Source organism: Rhagoletis zephyria, unplaced genomic scaffold, assembly GCF_001687245.7.
Source record: "Rhagoletis zephyria isolate East Lansing unplaced genomic scaffold, Rhagoletis_zephyria_1.1 Rzeph_scaffold_00349, whole genome shotgun sequence".
Classification (NCBI taxonomy): domain Eukaryota; kingdom Metazoa; phylum Arthropoda; class Insecta; order Diptera; family Tephritidae; genus Rhagoletis; species Rhagoletis zephyria.
Window position 1 is genome coordinate 84,198 of NW_016157433.1, and position 19,117 is coordinate 103,314.

Below are 19,117 nucleotides of genomic sequence, written 5' to 3' on the forward strand. Positions count from 1 at the left end.
CAAAAGGTGTTCAGCTCCTTTTCTTCCCAAAACAGAAAGGAGAATTCTACTGCCTGAGGGTTATAATCCCTAAGTGCGGCCGAAGGCCGCCTACGCAGAAAGGTGTTCTCTGCAAAATAAGTGCGGCCGAAGGCCGCCTACGCAGAAAGGTGTTCTCTGCAAAATGTGTTCAGCCCCCCCTTCTTCGGCAACACAGAAATAATAATTCTACTAAGTAAAAATTCCGAATTAAAAATCCGCTTTTATTATTCAAAATTCCAGTCTGGCAGCACTAAGTTGTATGTTATTTTGCTATCTTATTCATCGTTTATATGAAAACTTTAACAATAAATTATATAAGAACTATAGGGTTGCTAGAAAAAAGGGGGGTTGTTTTGAAATCAGGGGGTCCTATTCTACCCCCCCTCATCCCCCCTTTTTCTAGAATTTGCCGTCCGTCTACTAAAATTTTCTCGAAAAAAATATTAATTTTAATTTTTTGAGTCTCCATTGAGGAATCTGAACTTTGACCCCTGTGCGACACACCTAAACCGTCTCCGATCGGGACCAAAATTTTTGTGTGATATCTTTGACTATATTAGCATCGATGTGGGGGTTGACGTCTAGGAAATCTGGTGTAATAATGTACTTAATACATTTAATGACCACCCTAATGTACATATATTATTACGTATATAAAGTTCTTATCAATATTATATATTATGACTCTAGGTATGGTCATGCTTTGACACTAAAATTTAAGATTTTTTTAAAAATGGAGCTCATCAATTTGTGCAGTGAGTGGCTCATAACTTCCATGAATCAGATCCGTGGAAGTAATGTCAGATTCTACTTTCATGGACCAAATATCGATCGATGGTAGTAATTTCACGGCATAACTTCCATGGAACTTATGGCACGGTTTGGTGGAAGTTATGTTCGCGGATGTTATGTCGAAACCCCGCTTCGTCGGACCCCGAGAAAGTTATTTTAGCCGGCAGTTCTCGCTGCATCCTCCGGTGGACAAACCCAAACGTCGAGTGACCAGAAGGCTGCACAAACTGGCAATACCAAGTGTGCCTCTTGCTTTCACCAGCGGCGATGTTCAGTAGCCATCGGGAAGGCGGAAACATCCAAAGCCCTAGGACCCGACGGAATACGCATGCTGATGCTAGACAAGTTAGGTCCTGCGTGAGTAGAGTATCTTACCAAGGTCTTTGGTCAGCGTTCCAGATATCTGGAAAACGAGGAGAGTGGTCCGACTGCCTAAACCGGTAAAATGAGTCTTATCGCCCGATAACCCTTCTTTCCCCGGTAGCGAAGACCTTGACGCCTTGCTACTCCCGCACTACACGTACCACCTGACCTGACCCCAGCGAGGCTTCAGCATAGGTTCCGTACAGCACAACAACAGCACCTAACGCCATAAACACCCCAATCCGAGGAAAATTTAACAGAGGGTCCCACAGAGTGGAGTCCTTTCCCCGCTGCTGTTTAATTATTACATTTCAAAGCTCCTTCTATCACCAGAGGGAGTCTATGATCTCTTACGCTGCTTGATAATAGGAATGGAATTGAGGACTTGTGCTCGGAAGTAAACGGTTACCTCTCTCGGACGACTTACACCGACCACCGTGTGAATGCAGATTTGGGAACACGGATTTGGGAGACTTGCACCACCATTGCCCAAATTCGCTCTGGCGACTGCAGCAGGCCAAACTCTTACCTGAGCGGGATAAATGCAGGTGCGCCCAATGAGTGCGGAGAGTAGCCACACGACTCCCTACGCCTCTTCGCATGCGCCCTAAACCCCACTCAATTAACGCCCCTGTCCCTATGAAAGAACCCAGTCGGAGTTGCACTCTTCCTGCACCCAGTAAAAAAATCGTGTTAAAACAACCAAATTTTAACCAATTTTGTGGTTATTATTTTTCAACGCGATATGTCATGTTATTTTCACATGAAGGAAATTTTTTAACATTTTTCCCTCTTGTTGACTTAACATTGGATAATTGTTAATTTAACATTGAAAGTGCTGTAAATTTAACCTGAAACATCGGTTTATTTTAACAAGGCATGTGGTTGGTTTCACAGGATATTCTACATGAAAATACTGGTTGAATCAACAGGAGTTGTTGTTAAAATAACACTACGTCTTCATGTTAAAAGAACCATATTTTAATGTTATTTTAATATGACATCGTGTTACCTTGTGTCCCTACTTTTACAAAATAAATAACAATTTGTTTAGTTTATTTTTATTAAAAAAATTGAAATATTTACACTGTTGACTTAAAAACTAAGTACTTATCTATTTATTACACAAAATTCATACACAAAAATTTCATATGTACATACATACATACACTATAGTGCGAAACTGAGTCCATGGTGATTTTTGTTGTACATGTGCAAGGTTTTTAAAGTTAAATTTTTTTTNTAAAGCTTAAAGTACTAGGTAATACAGAATTAGCGCTTATATTTAAATCTGGTTGAAAAAAACGTTCGTTACTCAAGCTATATGCAAATTTCAATGCGGCTTTAATCGCAAGACTCCATGGAACATTTACACGGCAATTAATTGAATTAGCGTACGTTTTGAATATTTTGTGTACAGCTTCAAATCTCATGCACCACACATTTTTTAATGGGCCGCATTTTTTTATGGCAGTGAAATAATGAACAAGGAAATGAAATTTCGGTTTAAGTGTTTTTTTAAACAGCGACATATAAAAAGAATTATGACTTTTAACTAGCAATTTCAATTTATTTAGCAAAACATCATCGATTTCATTTAACATAAGAATATCAATGATTTGAAGTAGTATCAAAAAAAATTTCCACACTTCATCTTCTTCAGGAACTAGATCGCCAATTATCAAAGAAAAATGATGCACAAAACATATCATTTCTCTAGCTGTCATTCGAAAGTTACAAGTTTTCAAATTTCCTATACTTATAGGTGGAGAGATGTTTCCAATTTCTGTTTCACCGTACTGAAACATTTGCTTTCGATAATTGAGCGTATCTATACTAAAATACTTTTTAGTTTCAATAAAATGTAAAATGATTTCTGAAACATCATACCTACAAACGCCCTCAAATATCTCATGCATCAAGTCAAAATAGAAATTATCAGCTACATGAAAGCTTTGAATGTGATTAAAAATACACATTTCTTTTATACCTGTCAATTTATCGTTTTCAAGAGTGTAATCAGAGGTGTATGTTTTCTCATTTCGCAAAAATTGTACATGTTCTGTGACGTCTGTTTGTAAATTATTTTTGGGTCTTTTACAGTTTCGGCAATAATAATTCGAATTGAAACTTGTTGTGAAACCTAAAATTGAATTTAGACCTAGGTTATCACCAATAATTAAAGATAAAACAAAGTAAATGTGGAAGTCTCCCTCTTGAGTTTTTAAAACTATGCCCTCCGTTTCTAATTGCTGAATGATTTGTATCAAAGGATTAAATGCAAAAATATTGCCGTATTCTTTTCGATGCCTAGATTTAAAGAAGCCTGCAACAAAATGGTTTTCTAACGTCGACAAATGGTGACTTGGAATTGTTGGAAAATTGTAATATATACCACAAATTGCTTGATCAGCAGCATGGGAACCCAAAGGGTTATCAATTCCAAATTCATCATAATATATTATGTACGGAATGACGAGTTTATCTCCAAAACTAGAAATTTTTTCTTTCTTATGTATTTTGTATTATGTATGTATATGTATTTCTATATGTATTTTGATTTGACTGTAGCATTTTCATATTACCTAACGTTTTGCTCAAGTTATTGTCTGTTTCGAAATATTTCTTCATTTGAAATTTGATTGGCATTAATACACCTACCACTTTGTTTGAATTTAAACCCGGGTTACTATTAACTACTATTTCTGCTATTTCTTCATTGATAATGTATGAAGTTGAAAGTTGAAAAATTTGTTCACTTTCCAAAGCCTTAAAAAAACGGTACTCATTAATATTATTATCGAGAGCAGGAAATAAACTAAGGAAATTTGTTTCAGCGGTTGTTCTGATATTTGAGTTTGATATTAAAGGCGACAGTGACATTAATACATGTTCTTGTATTGGCTTTAAAATTGTATCGTTAATTTCTTGTACAATAGAAAACACATCTTTTCTTGTGAAATTGTTTTTGTTATGTAGAGACAATACAAACATATTCATATTAAATTTTTTTTGCGTTGTATTATTAAAATTAGAACTTAATTTATTAGTCTGCCCTTTAGTAATATTAGGCCTAACAAAAACAGGTGCATGATAAGATACAGCAGGTGTACTTGGCAACGACGCATGAACTCTACGTAGGTGATTTTGAAAACTATACACGTTTGAAAAACATTGACCACATTTAGAGAAAGTGCAAACAAAATTTTTTATCTCAGCAAAAACATGGAAAGATTTCAAATGGTCAACTAACAATTTTGATGTAGAAGACCTTTCGTTACATATAAAGCATTTGAACATTTTATCAATCTACTCCAACAAGTTTTGAGTATCTTTTAAATAATTCTTAAGTGTAATAACATTAGGGTGTGCACAATCCGCAATGCCAAAAAAGTAGGATTCGATAAAATTATATATGGATTTCGCTTGTATCGGATATTCCAAATTTAATACATGAAAGATTTTAAATAAAGTATCAAGTGATTTTAAAAATGTCGGTACCTTGTAAATTATACTGTCGAAAATAACGTAAAAAGAGTCTAACTGAGTTAGTTTCTCTCCGACTACCAATAGTAGCGGCTGAAGAGGAAGATTCTTTTGATTTAACTTAATCTTTAATTCGTGGTACATCCTCTGATAATCGTTTATGCTGCTGCAATGCAGCAATGTCACTGCTTGCGCATCACATATTGATGGCTTCCATTTAAGCCGTTTTTCACCAGAAGTTTGTCCAACGGAAATTAATGACGGTTTAAGTATCGCATGCAAAAGCAGTGTCAATAAACAATCCATTGAGTCTGCATAAGAAAATAAAATAAATACTTGAAAAAATAAATATTAGACTTGTTGCTTTACCAGTACTGATGTTTTCGTCAATTTTTTTTAGCATATCAATGGACGTTGCATCTCTTATTTTTGTCTTCATGTAAGGTATAATTGACTTTCTAAATTTTGGCCATTCGTTTAGCAAATTCTGCGAACAGTTGGGAAATTTCGCTTCAAAATCAATTTCAACCTGCAGTATAATTGAAAATATACAAATTCCAAAGTTTTATATCATAAATAAGAAAATTTAAAATAGGTACATATATAAAGCTAAACTTACCAAAGTGTATCCAAGACTGTGTTTCAGCAGCGGCCAATTAGTTAAAATATTTGCGTGTTCATTTAAAATCTCTGCGGTTCTTAATTTGACTGTGTTCGTCCATTTTTCTACAACATCGCCCCAAGGCTCTACATTATGACAAAGCCAATTTTTCATGGCTAAGTCATTTTCATCTGCTAATCGAAGGAAATATTAATCATGGTTTTTCCTTACATGTGTATGTACTTATTTTTGTATGTATGTACGTGTAGGTATTGCACCGTGCGACAAAAACAAAAAAATTTCGAAACCCACGAAGCAATCAATATACTCACGAAACTGTGGGCCAAATATAGTGGTATATACATACATACACGTACATAGATAAGTACGTTTTTGTAAAATTAAATTTACTATTGCTCGCCTGCTCCGACAAACTTGATTGAGTGGGTTGACATTTAGGTGCAACGCTTAGTGCTCCTGTTTCTTTTTTTATTTTCCTTCGGATGTTTGTTGCCTTATCATAAAGTTTGCCTGTTGGATTTTTGCCATTTCGACGGTTGCAGTAATAGCGCTAAATAAAAGTAAAATAAATGCATTTAAGTGTTGAATTTTTTTTTTTTTAATATTCACAACGTTTTTCAAGCTAAATTTATTCTGTTATTTTTCTATAAAAATTGTATCCAAGCTTTAGCCAAAACCATATAAATCAGAGTTTCGAACTTTCTTCCACTTTTTATTTCGTAAGAAATTCATGCTTATAAGGAAAAAAGGGCAAAAATCTGTCAGCTAAAAAATTATTAAAAATCAGTGCTATTTTTTATCCGCTTGAAACTTGATCCTCCTTTACATATGTATTTACAAATTTTGATAGCAAGTGAATATGAAAATGCATACATACCATGTCTTCGTTGGGAAATAAAATTGTTATTTGCTCAGAAAAGGTGATGATATCTTTCATTGTCATAGGCACTGATCGCGCTGAGAAGTGGTCAACAATGGTATTTACCAAAATGTCACGACTAACATCTGACAGCACGGTCTTTTCTCTATATTGTTTAAAGATGCTTTGACCTCTTTCAGTGGCATTAAGTATTAACTTTAAATTCTTTGCTTCCATGTCTCTTATCGAGTCGTGAGACTCTTGGCTAGAATTTATCCAACTCTTGCATGATCCTATTGACGAAATGGTATCAGCCTTAAAATAAAAAAAGTATGCAAAGCTTATCATTGATGTGAAAATGATTTACTTACTTCATTCTGTCGCCAACGTGCAACTCTTTCTTTAAACTTTACTCTCGTTCCGAGCATTGATGCAGGGAAAAGTTCATTTATGTCCCCATCGTTGATGAAATACAGACTTTCTACATCCATTCCGCAATCTGTCAATAACATAAATATGCATATGGTTCCTCGCAGATTCTCAAAGAACTTACCGAGAATTCTTTGATAAACTTCTTCACTGAAGTTCATTTTACCACATACGACGTCTTTCAAATTTTCTTTTTCACGTGAAGCTTCAGTGGCTTGGCTTTGCTGCAGTGAAGTCTCAACTTCATTCCCCATGGTTAAATCACCATCAACAACGAAATATATGCCCGCCGATTCCCCAAAGACATTTTCTGTACCCATTCTTCTTAATATTTAAATAGCTTTTTTTAATAATCTTTCACAAATAATACACCAAATAAAAATGCAACCGAATGACGAAGAACGCGCACGCAAATAAAATATTACGGTACTTTTATGTTCTCTAACCACATACCCTGTAAAATTCACAATAGCTCATGTCAAAACAAACAGAAATCATGTTGCCAGACCTTTTTAACATCAACTAAATGTAAATTTAACACTTTATGTGTTTGAATCAACATTATTTAAAAAAACCCTCATGTAAATTTTACAATAACTCAGGTTGCAACAAACAGGAATCACGTTGCCATATATTTTTAACACTATTCACATGTAAATTTAACACTATATCTTGGTAAATTAACCAAAAATACTTCATGTTACTCTTAACACTTTTTTCCTGTTAAAAATATCATGTTAAAATGGAAAAATTGTTGTTGTTTCGTGTGTACAACTGTTTCATGTGAATTTAACATGGATCGTGTTACTTAAAAATCGAGGATATTTTTCTGGGTGTGGGTCTCCCGTTCTTTGAGCTTGAGGGCGATTGATGACAGACAAGCCGATCTAGGCAGCGCTAAGTAAGCGGCCAGAACAACAATAGATAACGAATATAAAGAAAACACACCATTATACAAGCTTGTATGAAATTACCTACTGGGTTGAAGCGTGGACTATATCAATCGGTTAAGAGGAAGACTTGAGAAGACTAGAACGAGAAATCCTGGACATGTGATAGAAGAAAACATGTGGAGAGTAAGAAACAATGGCAGTATTTGCAGAACTACCACAAGTGGGGGACGTGATGAAATTCAGGCTGTCCCACAGAATCTGATGGGCAATACTTGTGAGACTACTGAAGGTGAAACCGAAGCGGAAAGACGACAAATGGGTGTACGTGCCCGGAATGACATAGTTTTTTACCTGGCTGAGAACTGTTACTCCAGCAGCATTTCCCAAAAATACTTTATTTGTTATGCTCTTACAACAACAAAGCCAATGTAAGATAAGACTTTTCGAGAATGGGAGTCGGAAACTGGGAGATGACAGCTGGAGAAAAATGTCAACAAATGGTCTACCACATCGAATGACTCAAGAAGATGATTTGAAAACCAGAACAGCTAGGCAAATTAAGTTCGAAAAATTTAATTGAAATCGAAAACCATAACAGGGGTGATAAATTTAATAAAACTGCAAACAATCACTCACATAATACAATTAATATCATTGCAACAAAGCTGTCAAAAGAAATTAGAATGAAGTAATTGGTCTACATATATTAAGTAATTTACGATTTAACGTGTATTAGTTTTACTTATATAAGCAGATAATTTTAGAGTGTCCCATCCTTTCTTGATTTAACATAGTGTATATTTTGATTATTATAGGAAGACGTTTCCGTAAAGCTTGAAGCGCTTGACATTCTCACAGACTTACTTTCACGTTTTGGAGCGTTTCTGGTACCTTTTCACAACCCTATTCTAAAAGCATTGTTTCCCCAACTCGAGTCAACTCGCCAGGCCGTCAGAAAGCGTTCGATCGTTGCTCTGTCACACCTTCTTTTGTTGGCCGACGATAGTATATATGACAGCGTTATTGATCGCCTCCTAAAAGGTTTGAAAAATAATTCCAGCTCTGGGGCTGTTCGCACGTACATTCAATGTTTAGCATCGATTTGGTAATGTATAAATGCAATTTCCATGTTATTAATTTGTAATTTAATTTAATTTACTTAATCGTAGCCGGCAGTCTGGGCCACGTTTATGTAGTCATGTTAATCCAGCCATAGAACATTTAATAATGTATAGCCATTGTGACGACGACGAAGTTCATGAGTTTTGCCTCCAAGCGTTTGAAGCATTTGTGTTCCGATGTCAAGACGCAGTTACTCCCCACGTGTCTATGGTATGAATACATTTATATTTCTGTGGTAAAAACTAAAAACTTAAGAAGTGATTCAGCTTTAGAATGTCGGACATTTCGAACATTTCGAAGTTTACAAAGTTTAAAAAAGTCATTTGTCTAAATTAACGGCTGTGATCTGTGTGTGTGTCTTTATTTAAATCAAACGGACTGTTCCAAAAATAACACAATGCTACAACAAAAAGTAATTTTTAAGCAAAAAATAAAACCGACTTAAATTCTCATATAAAAAAATAAGAGTACCGTTAATTTCTGCATGATCCAATGATCGGCTCTAACGTATGCGAAATAAAATGTGGACTATTTTTTATCAGGCTTTAAAAAATTCTCTTACAAAAAATCTTTGCGCATTTTCATTTGACCACTCATTACTTCTTTATTTATCCATCGATTTTCTACATTAGTAACATGATGTTTTTGTAATCGAACAGGCTGTAGGACAAATGCAAAATTTTGACCCAGAACCTGTTATTTTTTAAATTTTTCTTCTGTTGAAAGTGTTTCTTTTTTTCATATTTTCATAAAAAAATAAAAATCTGGAATGATTAATTTGTCAGAAACTATCAGACCTATCGAAAAGTGATGTATATTCGGTCTATGTAGAATTTTGTTGGCTTTCATTTGGCGTATTTCATATTAAGATTGTTAAATTGGCTCGTAAGATATACGTGATTAAGTTTAACCTTTTCTTGTTTTAAGCTGAATAACGGTAAATTGAAAATATCTTGAAAACTTATCCATAGAATAAAAAATTAAGTAGATTTTCGAAATCAGCGAGCAATTCTTTATAGGAATTGGATAGTGGCATCCATTGAATATTTTTGCTGTAAACCAGTGTAATTATTATTCTAATATTTAGGATCAAATACGTCGCCTTATTTTAGGAGAAATTGTTTCCGTCTTTGTATAGTAATTATTTACGAGAAATATCGTTTTTGGTCTCGCGGGGGGATTATTTTCATATGGAAATTATTTACGTATTTTCATAATAATTATATGGGATTTTTATTTTGCTCGTCTCTGGGGACGTTTATTTCAGGAAGAAAATTGTTTACGTCTTCTCATAATAGATAATTATATGGGATATGATTTACGTCTTCTCATAATAATTATGAGGCACTTTTTTCGTCCCGGGGGACGTTTGTTTTAAAACCGAAATGATTTACGTCTTTTCATAACAATTACATAAGTACATATATGAGACTTTTATTTTCCTCGTCTTTCGGGACGTTTATTTCAAGACGACAATGATTTACGTCCCGCGTTTTCACTTAATAGAATCAGTACATGTACTGCCGATTTCGCAAATATCTCCGAGCTCGGTTATTTAAATTTGATTTGCTAACATCTGGCAACCCTTTTCATAAAAATAGAACCACATAACGAACGATACACTTATCATCGAGCAGTGGTCAGCGTAACACGTCCGAAGAGTGCGAACCGCCAGACAAAAGTCTGATTAAACAAATAACAATCGGGACAGAAAAAGTAAAAAAAACTAAAAGCAGAAAAAGACTGCAGAAAAATTTGAACATGGAAAATTCCAGAATTGAGGGACAGACGGACACAACAGACCTAACGGAATCAGAAACGGACGATACTTTAAGAACGGTACAATGCAAAAAGTCAAAGAAGGACAGTACACACACACGCATACCGATGCAAGGCATGCTAGTGCCGAAAGGTACATACCAAAAAGCACCAATAAACCCAACAAGCAATTTGACTGAGAGCAGGGAACAAATACCAACAAATAAATACACGGAGACATATAGAGGTGAATTTAACGTTTTAGTTGACTCGTCAACGAGCAAGCTGTTTAGTAATGATCCCTAAAAAACGGGTTCTTCCTGTGGGATAAGATTCGTGATTTCAACATAAACAAATCGGAAAATATTAAAGCCATTGGAAAGCCTTTGTACAAAATGGCTTTCGAGACTCACGAACATGCGAATAACTCGCTCAAAAATGCCGAACTGATTGACAACAACATAAGGGCCTTCATTCCCAAAAGTTTCACCGAGACTTATGGGGTTGTAAGACCAGTTCGAACCAACATTCAGAGTTATGTCAAAGCACATCAGTTCAGCGCATTTTGAGAAGAGATGCGGAAAACAAAGAAAACCTTATTCCTACACTCACAATAAAAAGAGGCTTTGAAGGTAACGAACTCCCAGAGTCTATAAAAATCTTTTTTGTAAGTTTCATAATAAATCACTACATTCCAAAAGCAAGACAATGTTACAATTGCGGAAGGTTAGACCAGACCAAGCTCTCGTGTAAAGCGCAGTCAAGGGAGGGGAAATGGATGCGAAAGAAAAGTGCAACGAGAAGAGCAAGTGTGTTTCGTGCGACGATGAATGCTCTTTAAATCGAGATAAATGTTCGGTATGGGAAAAAGAGCTGAAAGTAGATGAAATAATGGCGATTAAAAAGATATCGAAAAGGGAATCCAAGGAAACTTACCTCAAAAGTTGGGGGAGAAATAGGTTTGCAATTCTAGACGTTGACGAGAAAAACTTTCCAGCATTAGGAAACGGACTGCCAAGGACAATAAACAACGATGAAGTCATAAACCCAAAATTAACACATTAAAAGTACAATCAAGTTGCAAAACAACAAAAGAACCGAACTTATACAACAACAGTAAGTACATCTGACACCACAGCTCAGAGAACAACGAAAACTTACACACCTGTATACAATAGCAGCGTGTGGAGCAGAACATCGGAGATCGAAAAACTAGTGGCTGTACTATGTGAAAAATTCCAGATAAATACGGAGGATCTAACAGTACAATTCATAGAGAACCTATGTAAAAACAGCGCTAACGAAAGGCTGTTGACAAAACCAGCAACCACAAATGATGAGTTTAAAGATACTGCAACATAATTAACAACGCCTCAAGAAAAACAAAGACCATTTAGACTTCTTTATAAATAAACATGAAATAAATATTATTGCATTACAGGAAATTTTCTCGCATGACGAGAAAAAAAAATAACCTCAACTTAATACATTTTAATACACTCAAAGGAAAAATGGTTGGGAAGGAGTAGCCATTGGCAGCAAAAGAAACAGAGGGATGGAAAAAATTAGGTACAGAACCACACAAGACGTGATCATAGCAAAAACACTGAATCTAAGAAACAATATTACATTCTGCTCAGCTTACTTTTCACCGTCTCTGAACACGGCCATGTTTAAACGTGAGATTGACAAGTTAATGAACACCTTACAAGGTCACCCCAGGGTAACACTCATGGGGACCTTTAATGCAAAAAACAGGATTTGGGGTTGTAACAAAAATTACCTAAAGGACAAAGAACAAGAAAATGTGATAAAAAACTTAAACTGGGGATGTCTAAATGACGGCCCAAAAACCTTCTTTCAACACTTCTACAAGCTCCGTGCTAGATCTAGCCTTTACTAACGTAGCAGATAGTATTAACTGGGAACGTAACATGGCGTATGTTGGAGGAAGCCCTCACTACCCCATAATCCTCGAAATTCCCGGCGTAGTCAATTTGCCGGAGTACTTCATAGCGCAAAACTAACAAAACAAAAACTAAATAAAGCATCCAGCATCTCAGGGGGTGAAAATCTAGAAAGTCTAGAGAACAATATCAGAACAGAAATAAGAAAGGCTACTATCAACCTTAACGAATTCAAACACACACCGAAGGCGTGGTGGACGGAAGAACACAGCAAAGCACATAGAATACTTGTGGCTGCCCGAAAAAAGGCAAGACTCACAAATAGAGTGGATGACTTTGAAATTGTAAATGAAAAGGAGGAAGAATGGAAAAAAATAGTTGAGGGAGACCAAAAAGAATAACTGGGAGAAGTAGATTGAGGAAATCAATGAAGACCCCAACAGCAAAAACACATGGAAATTCATAAACAATGTAAATGGTAGTAGAAAGCACAACCCAAATCTGTGGTCCCAGGATGACAACCACAAGTACCTTGAATGGTTTCAAAAACAAAGTGAAACAATTGACAACTTAATGACCACAAATATGACAACACACACGAGAATGCAGCAAAACAACGACTACGTAAAATTTAACATGGAAAGTTTTGAAAATCTTAAAAAACAAAAAATCAACCGCAGGTGGGGTGGATCGCATAACATATGAAATGCTTAAACACATTCCAAGACAGGCTAAAAGCGAGCTCATCAAGACACTAGAAAAACATTTCAACGAAAACGAATTCAAACATAGCTGGAGAGAAATAAAAGCAGTTCCGATACCCAAGGCCAACAAAAACCTTGAGGACTATAAGAACTACAGACCAATTTCACTTATATCAACCGTGTTCAAAAGCTTGAACATGCTAGTTAAAGAAAATTTAACAAACTTCATTGGCACAAAAAAACTACTATCAAACAGAAGCTTTGCCTACAGAAAAAAACAAGTCTGCTACTATGTGCATCAATGAAGTTCTTTTTACTACAAGCATTCTACAAGCATGGACGCCTACAACCGAGTGGATATGAATATGCTGCACAGCATATTTAAACAGAACAACATCAATGATAGAATCAGCAACTGGGTTTACAATTTCTTCTCAGAAAGGAAACTCATACTTGGGAAACAGTCGGTTACGGTCAAAAAAGGGCTGCCCCAGGGCAGCTGCTTATCACCGGTCCTTTTCAACCTCTAAACAGACTACATCAAATCAACCACAATGACACCGCTCTCTACCAATTTGCAGACGATTTTGTCGCTCTAAGCAACCTTTTTTTTAAATAAATTTTGGCTATTTTTCTTTTGTTTATTTAATGTTTATTATTTTTCAATAAAAGTCTAGCTCATTATATAACAAACACCACATAAATCCAGATTTCAAACTTTGTGCAAAACTTATGAAAAATCTGCAAATTTTTAGCTGGATTTTCAACTTTTTATTCAGATATTGTCGAATTTATTTTGTATGGAAAAAGTTTGTATTGCAGTCAGAAAAAAATTATTAATAATCAACGCGATTTTTTAGCAACTAACTTTATGCACGAAGTATAAATAGATAGAAAGTTTTAGCAGTAAAGTATATTTTTAAAACACAAACAGTCAAAAAACAGGCTAAGAAAAAAAAAAACAAAAAATAAATAAATAAATATAAATGACCTGTAAATATTTATCGAAAAGTACATCTTATCAAAATTATATAAGCAAACTATCTTAAAATTTCTATTTTTGACTTCAAGTGTACTTAAATCTAGTCATGCATACTATCTATATTTAAAAAAAAAAAAAAAAAACGAATAACTGAGTTCACCAACTTGTCGTTAAAGTACAAATTTTACATCACTACTCCTTTGTTTTACATTATTTACAAATGTATTCTTATCATAGGAGATAAAATAAAAGACAAACTAGGGAAAATGGTTCCCCAGGAAACCTATCGTTAAAATAGTTATTAAAAGATTTTATATATATTAAAATTACATTCCTGTCAATGTATGTATTGTATCATAAGTATAATTGTTTGTTTGTTCATTTTTGTTAACACAATCCAATTCTTGCTCGGAAACTCACGTCAACAGTTACGCTGGCATTTCATCAAGCAAGCTGCATACGTTTAAACGCACAATAAGCTTGTCAATCGTCTAAAAAAAAGACGACAACACATGTATAACCTGGTGTTAGGGAGTTAGCTGAAAAACTCCCGACCATTTAAGGAGCCATCGCTCCTACAACCCAAAAAAAAAATAACGAACGATACAGATTTGATGATATGAACAATCGTGACATTGAATATTTAACGAGTTAAATTTTACGAACTCAATTAAGAAGGTTGATTTAACATTTCCGTCTTGAATTAAACGTCCCTCGGGACAAAAAAAATAAAAATCCCCGATAATTATTATGAGAAGACGAAAATAATTTTCATGGAAAAATAATCGTCACAGATAATTATTAGGAGAAAATAAAAAAGTTTTTAGGCTAACGATTTTCATCTCAGGAGACGAAAACAACTTTTCCATTGTTCAATAATAATTATACACAATATTTAATTTTATTTCTTATAATCGTCTGCATTTATATAAATCTATTGTGTGAGTTAGTTCGTGTAAACTTAAAAACCACCATATTTTTTCAATATTGACCATCGCTTATGCAAAAGAAAGTTGTCCAATATTCTATTGTTCTGAAGAGACATTTATTTGCAAACAAATTGATGCCAGGAAAAATTGTTGAAGCTTGCAAATTTTTCCTTAAATACGGTCTTCAATTTATATGTGTGTATGCATTGAATTTTCAGATTTTTGCGCAACCTGGCTAAAGAGTTCTTTAATATTTACATATACAGTCATGTGTATTATATTAGTCCCACCAAAAAATCCTGATGGTAAACTTTGAACTGTCAGAACATACAATATTGTAAAAATATAATTGCAATTTTTTCTTATCGTCGCTGCGGTTAAAGCTGCAAACTCCAATTTTCGGTCAAAATTACTTTTTGATACTGACGGAAAGAGGGAAAATATCTCTACATGGTGGTGAAAGTAAAATTTTTTTTTATACATATAGAATCGTTAAAAATTATTGAAAATAAAATCTGCTAACTCACAAAAATTAATTTTTTGTTTTTTGAATGAAAAGTTGCTTACTGCGTAAATACCCACAAGCGTTTCAGCAAATGTTTTTAAAAATAATTTAAAGTAACACCCCTATTGCGAATGTCGATAGGCAGTAGATAAACGACTATTAAGCGATTATCGATTATCGATGCTATTGCGAGTGTCGCTTAGTCGCTCAATTAGCGACTGTGAATACTTTTTAATCGCTCATCCTTCTATTGCTGTTTTTTAGTCGTTGGAGTTTGCGTTTATAAAATTTACATAAGAAAGTGGTACTATAATGGATAAAAAGTAAGTCAATTGAACTGGAAGTTGTAAAAAATTGTGAAATATACATATGCATGTATGTGTCTGAATTACAGATCAAAAATTATAAGCAACAAAAGGCAACTTGCGCGGTTGTTCGTACTGATGCAGGAGAGTGAAGACATAGGCAAAGGAATTTCCGGAAAGAGTAGGGTAGGAAGCTCCGCTTCTATTGGAAAAGATACATATACAATATTTCTTGTGCATATAACTCCGGCTACGCCATCCACAGTGTTTTTGCGCAGAACCAACATCAAAAGTTTATACAAAAAAACTGCATAATTTATTAATTGACTAGTGCTCGGAAATTTGAAATCTTTATTTTAAATTAAAGTTGAATTCTTTCAATACACTTGTTATGTTAAAGTTTTTAAACTCGGGTCACGCGTTTGGACACAAAAACCCAACATCATTGTACAAAAAACTTAACCGTACCGTATTTCTTAAACTTCCATAAAGTTTATTAATGAGGAAAACAGCTTTTCCTGCAAATCATGTAAAGCCTAAAAACTGTGAAGCATCGGGAACGCAACTTCTATTCATAAAACTCACACATGTACATACACCTTCCAAGTCCAAGGGATCCGACGAATCTCGCAATTCCCTCCTTGCTTTAGCTAACTCTACTAATCTATTAGCTTCCGCATCATCTTCCTCTTCACTAAGCCATATTTCAACTGTGTCCATTTTTTTAATTTTATAATAAAAGCAATTATTTTAAAAATGATGTAAATAAAACACTCAAGAAACAAATGTAAACAAACAAACAGCTGTTTACAATTCTGTCAACCATTCACAATAGTACACATTTTTATCGATCAAGTTACACAATAGCAAAATAAAAGATGATCGACTCGATCGACAAATTTCTATTCTACTGCCAGTCGACACTCGCAATAGGGGCCTAAGTTTGCTATAATAAGCGTTTTTAATACTAAGTTTTTCAAGTTTTTTCAGATGAACCTTTAATAAGTGTTGAGAACGAATGTTTATAAATCACCTAAACTTAAAAATTAAATGCAAATGCGAACGACATAAAGCTGTAAATTTAACATTTTTTCAATTGTAAGTGAGGTGTTTACGTTTTTTTTTTGAAATATTTTAATCATAATTATTGAAAGAAAAAAATAAAATCAATGTGGTAAAAATAGACAGAAATTTGAAAAGTGAAAAAGGCGGTGTAAAGAAATTGTAAATTTACTTATGAATGGTGAAGTCCGCGGAGAACAAATTCAACATAAGGTTACTTCCAATCCAGGAACCGCTGCGCTAATCGGTGGAACATTCGAGCCTTCAAATGATGAGTTCTGTTGTTGTTGTTGTAGCGGCTACTAAGCCCCGTTCGCGGCGGCTCATCCATCAACGTTGTCGTCTATTTCAGCTAAGGGGAGGCCCAGGAAGTGTGCTACTTCCAAAGGCGCTGTCCATAGGGACAGGGGCGTTAGCTGAGTGGGGTTCTCAGGGCATGTGAAGAGGTGCCGGGAGTCATGTGGCGACTCTCCACATGCCGGGCATTGGTTGGGTTCATCCTCGTTGATTCTGCTCAGGTAGCTGTTGAGCCTGCTGCAATAGCCAGAGCGAAGTTGGGCTATTGTGGGCCTCCCGAGGCAGACAAAGTTCTGTCCCGTCCACGTCCGGTGGTTGTGTGCCTAGAACGGCATTCACAGGGCGGGAGTCTACATAACTTGAGACTGATTCCCTGTGAATGCCGTTCAGGGCCTGCCGGTAAGTTGACGGGTCCAGAGGTTGTTTGATGTACCTCTGGACTTCGTCCGTCAGTTCGTAAAGATGCCTCCTGACGTGCCTTGGCGAGGGCTCTTCCGCGAGCAGCTGTCCGCTGAGATGGCCACGTCTGTGGCTCCCAGCAAGGAACTGCTTGCAGAGCATTATGTTATGCTCCTTGACTGGGAGCATCTGGGCCTCATCATGTAGGTGGTGTTGGGCCGTCATCAGGAGGCATCCTGTCGCAGTTCGTAATGCCGTGTTTTGGCAGGTCTGTAGCTTCATCCACTGCGTCCTGCTAGTCCCCGGCGACCATACGGGCGCTGCATAGTTTAGAACCGACCGGCCAAGTGCCTTGTATGTTGCCAACAACGTTTCTTTATCTTTGCCCGAAGTGCTGCCGGCCAGCGACTTGAGGACATTGTTGCGGCTCTGTACTTTGTTGACAATTCCGGTTGTATGTGCCGAGAAGGAGAGCAGACTGTCGAAGGTAACTCCGAGGATTTTCGGGTTATTCACCGTCGGTATTGTTACGCCATCGACGTGAATACCCAGTTGCAGTCTGACCTCCTTCGTCCAGGTGGTGAAAAGGGTTGCCGAGAATTTCGCAGTGGATAGGGCAAGGCTCCTTGCAGTAAAGAAGCGAGAAAGTTCGGCGAGATAGCCGTTTACTTTCGAGCACAAGTCATCAATTTCATTCCCAGACGCCATGATCGAACAATCGTCAGCATAGGAGACAATATTAACACCCTCTGGTGGCTGAGGAAGCTTTGAGATGTAATAATTAAACGGTAGCGGGGACAGGACACCACCCTGTGGTACCCCCTGTTTAATTTTACGTGGCTTGCTAGTTTTGTCTCCGAAAATTACTGACGAGTGTCGACCACTCAGGTAATTCGCCGACCACCGTTTGAGTTCCTGTGGGAGTGAGGAGACCTCTATATCATCTAGTAGAGTTGAATGACTGACAGTGTCCAACGCCTTGAACAGGTCCAACGCTACTACAGCGCTTCTCTCACAGGGGCGGTTTCGGTTTAGGCTACGAGTTATCAGAGTGTTTATGGCCTTAAGTGCTGTAGTTATGCTACGCAATTTACGGAACCCATGCTAATGCTTCGCTGGGGTCAGGTGGGTCGTAAAATACGGGAGCAGCAGGGCCTCGAGTGTCTCCGCTACCGGGAAAGGAGGGTTATCGGGCGAAAAGATTCTCCTTTGTTGGCTGGTTCCTCGGTTTGAGCAGTGGGACCACTCTCCCCATTTTCCAGATGTCTGGAATGACGAGAGTGGCCATAGACAGGTTGAGGACCTCCGTTGGGTATGCTCTTCCCGCAGGAACCAAATTTTTCAGCATCAACATGCATATTCCGTCGGGTCGAATGGCTTTGTAGGCTTTCGCCTTCCCGATGGCTACCCTTACCTCACCGCTGATGAAAACAAGAGGCGCACTGTCTTTTGGCATTTTGTGCAGCCTTCTGGTCACTCGACGTTTGGCTTTATCCACCGGAGGATGCAGAATGAACTGCTGGCTAAAATAGCTCGCGCATCGCTCCGGGTCCGACGAAGCGTGGGCACCAAAGTCTATCTCGACTCTGTCGTCGCGCTTCGTCGGGTTGGACAACGACCTCACGGTTGACCAAAGCTTGCTCACACCAGAGGCGAAGTTGCAGGTCTTCAGATGCTCTTCC

General features: G+C 36.5%; 2 protein-coding genes across 4 annotated transcripts in view; one reads left to right on the top strand and one right to left on the bottom strand.

Annotated features, from left to right (window-relative positions):
• Cand1 (Cullin-associated and neddylation-dissociated 1) overlaps positions 1 to 19,117 on the top strand; it is a 252,443-nt gene that overhangs the window by 42,413 nt on the left and 190,913 nt on the right. For all 3 annotated transcript variants that reach the window (XM_017610847.1, XM_017610848.1, XM_017610849.1), the window contains exons 2-3: positions 8,281 to 8,570; positions 8,635 to 8,797. In XM_017610847.1, the coding sequence (XP_017466336.1) occupies positions 8,281 to 8,570; positions 8,635 to 8,797 (453 nt within the window). The remainder of the gene's footprint in view (positions 1 to 8,280; positions 8,571 to 8,634; positions 8,798 to 19,117) is intronic.
• Positions 4,183 to 7,402, bottom strand: LOC108359148 (uncharacterized). The gene is made up of 6 exons (XM_017610850.1): positions 6,515 to 7,402; positions 6,162 to 6,458; positions 5,675 to 5,834; positions 5,282 to 5,457; positions 5,032 to 5,191; positions 4,183 to 4,973 (listed from the first exon to the last, which is right to left on the bottom strand). The coding sequence occupies exons 1-6, from the start codon at positions 6,890 to 6,892 to the stop codon at positions 4,486 to 4,488; spliced, it is 1,659 nt and encodes a 552-aa protein (XP_017466339.1). The 5' UTR covers positions 6,893 to 7,402; the 3' UTR covers positions 4,183 to 4,485.

Excerpts from the sequence above, each read along its gene's own strand:
- LOC108359148 (XM_017610850.1), bottom strand. The coding sequence starts at position 6,892 with ATGGGTACAGAAAATGTCTTTGGGGAATCGGCGGGCATATATTTCGTT. Across the intron at positions 5,835-6,161 it reads TATTTCCCAACGAAGACATG|CGCTATTACTGCAACCGTCG; the intron begins GTATGTATGCAT and ends ACTTTTATTTAG. Across the intron at positions 5,192-5,281 it reads ACAGTCTTGGATACACTTTG|GTTGAAATTGATTTTGAAGC; the intron begins GTAAGTTTAGCT and ends ATTATACTGCAG.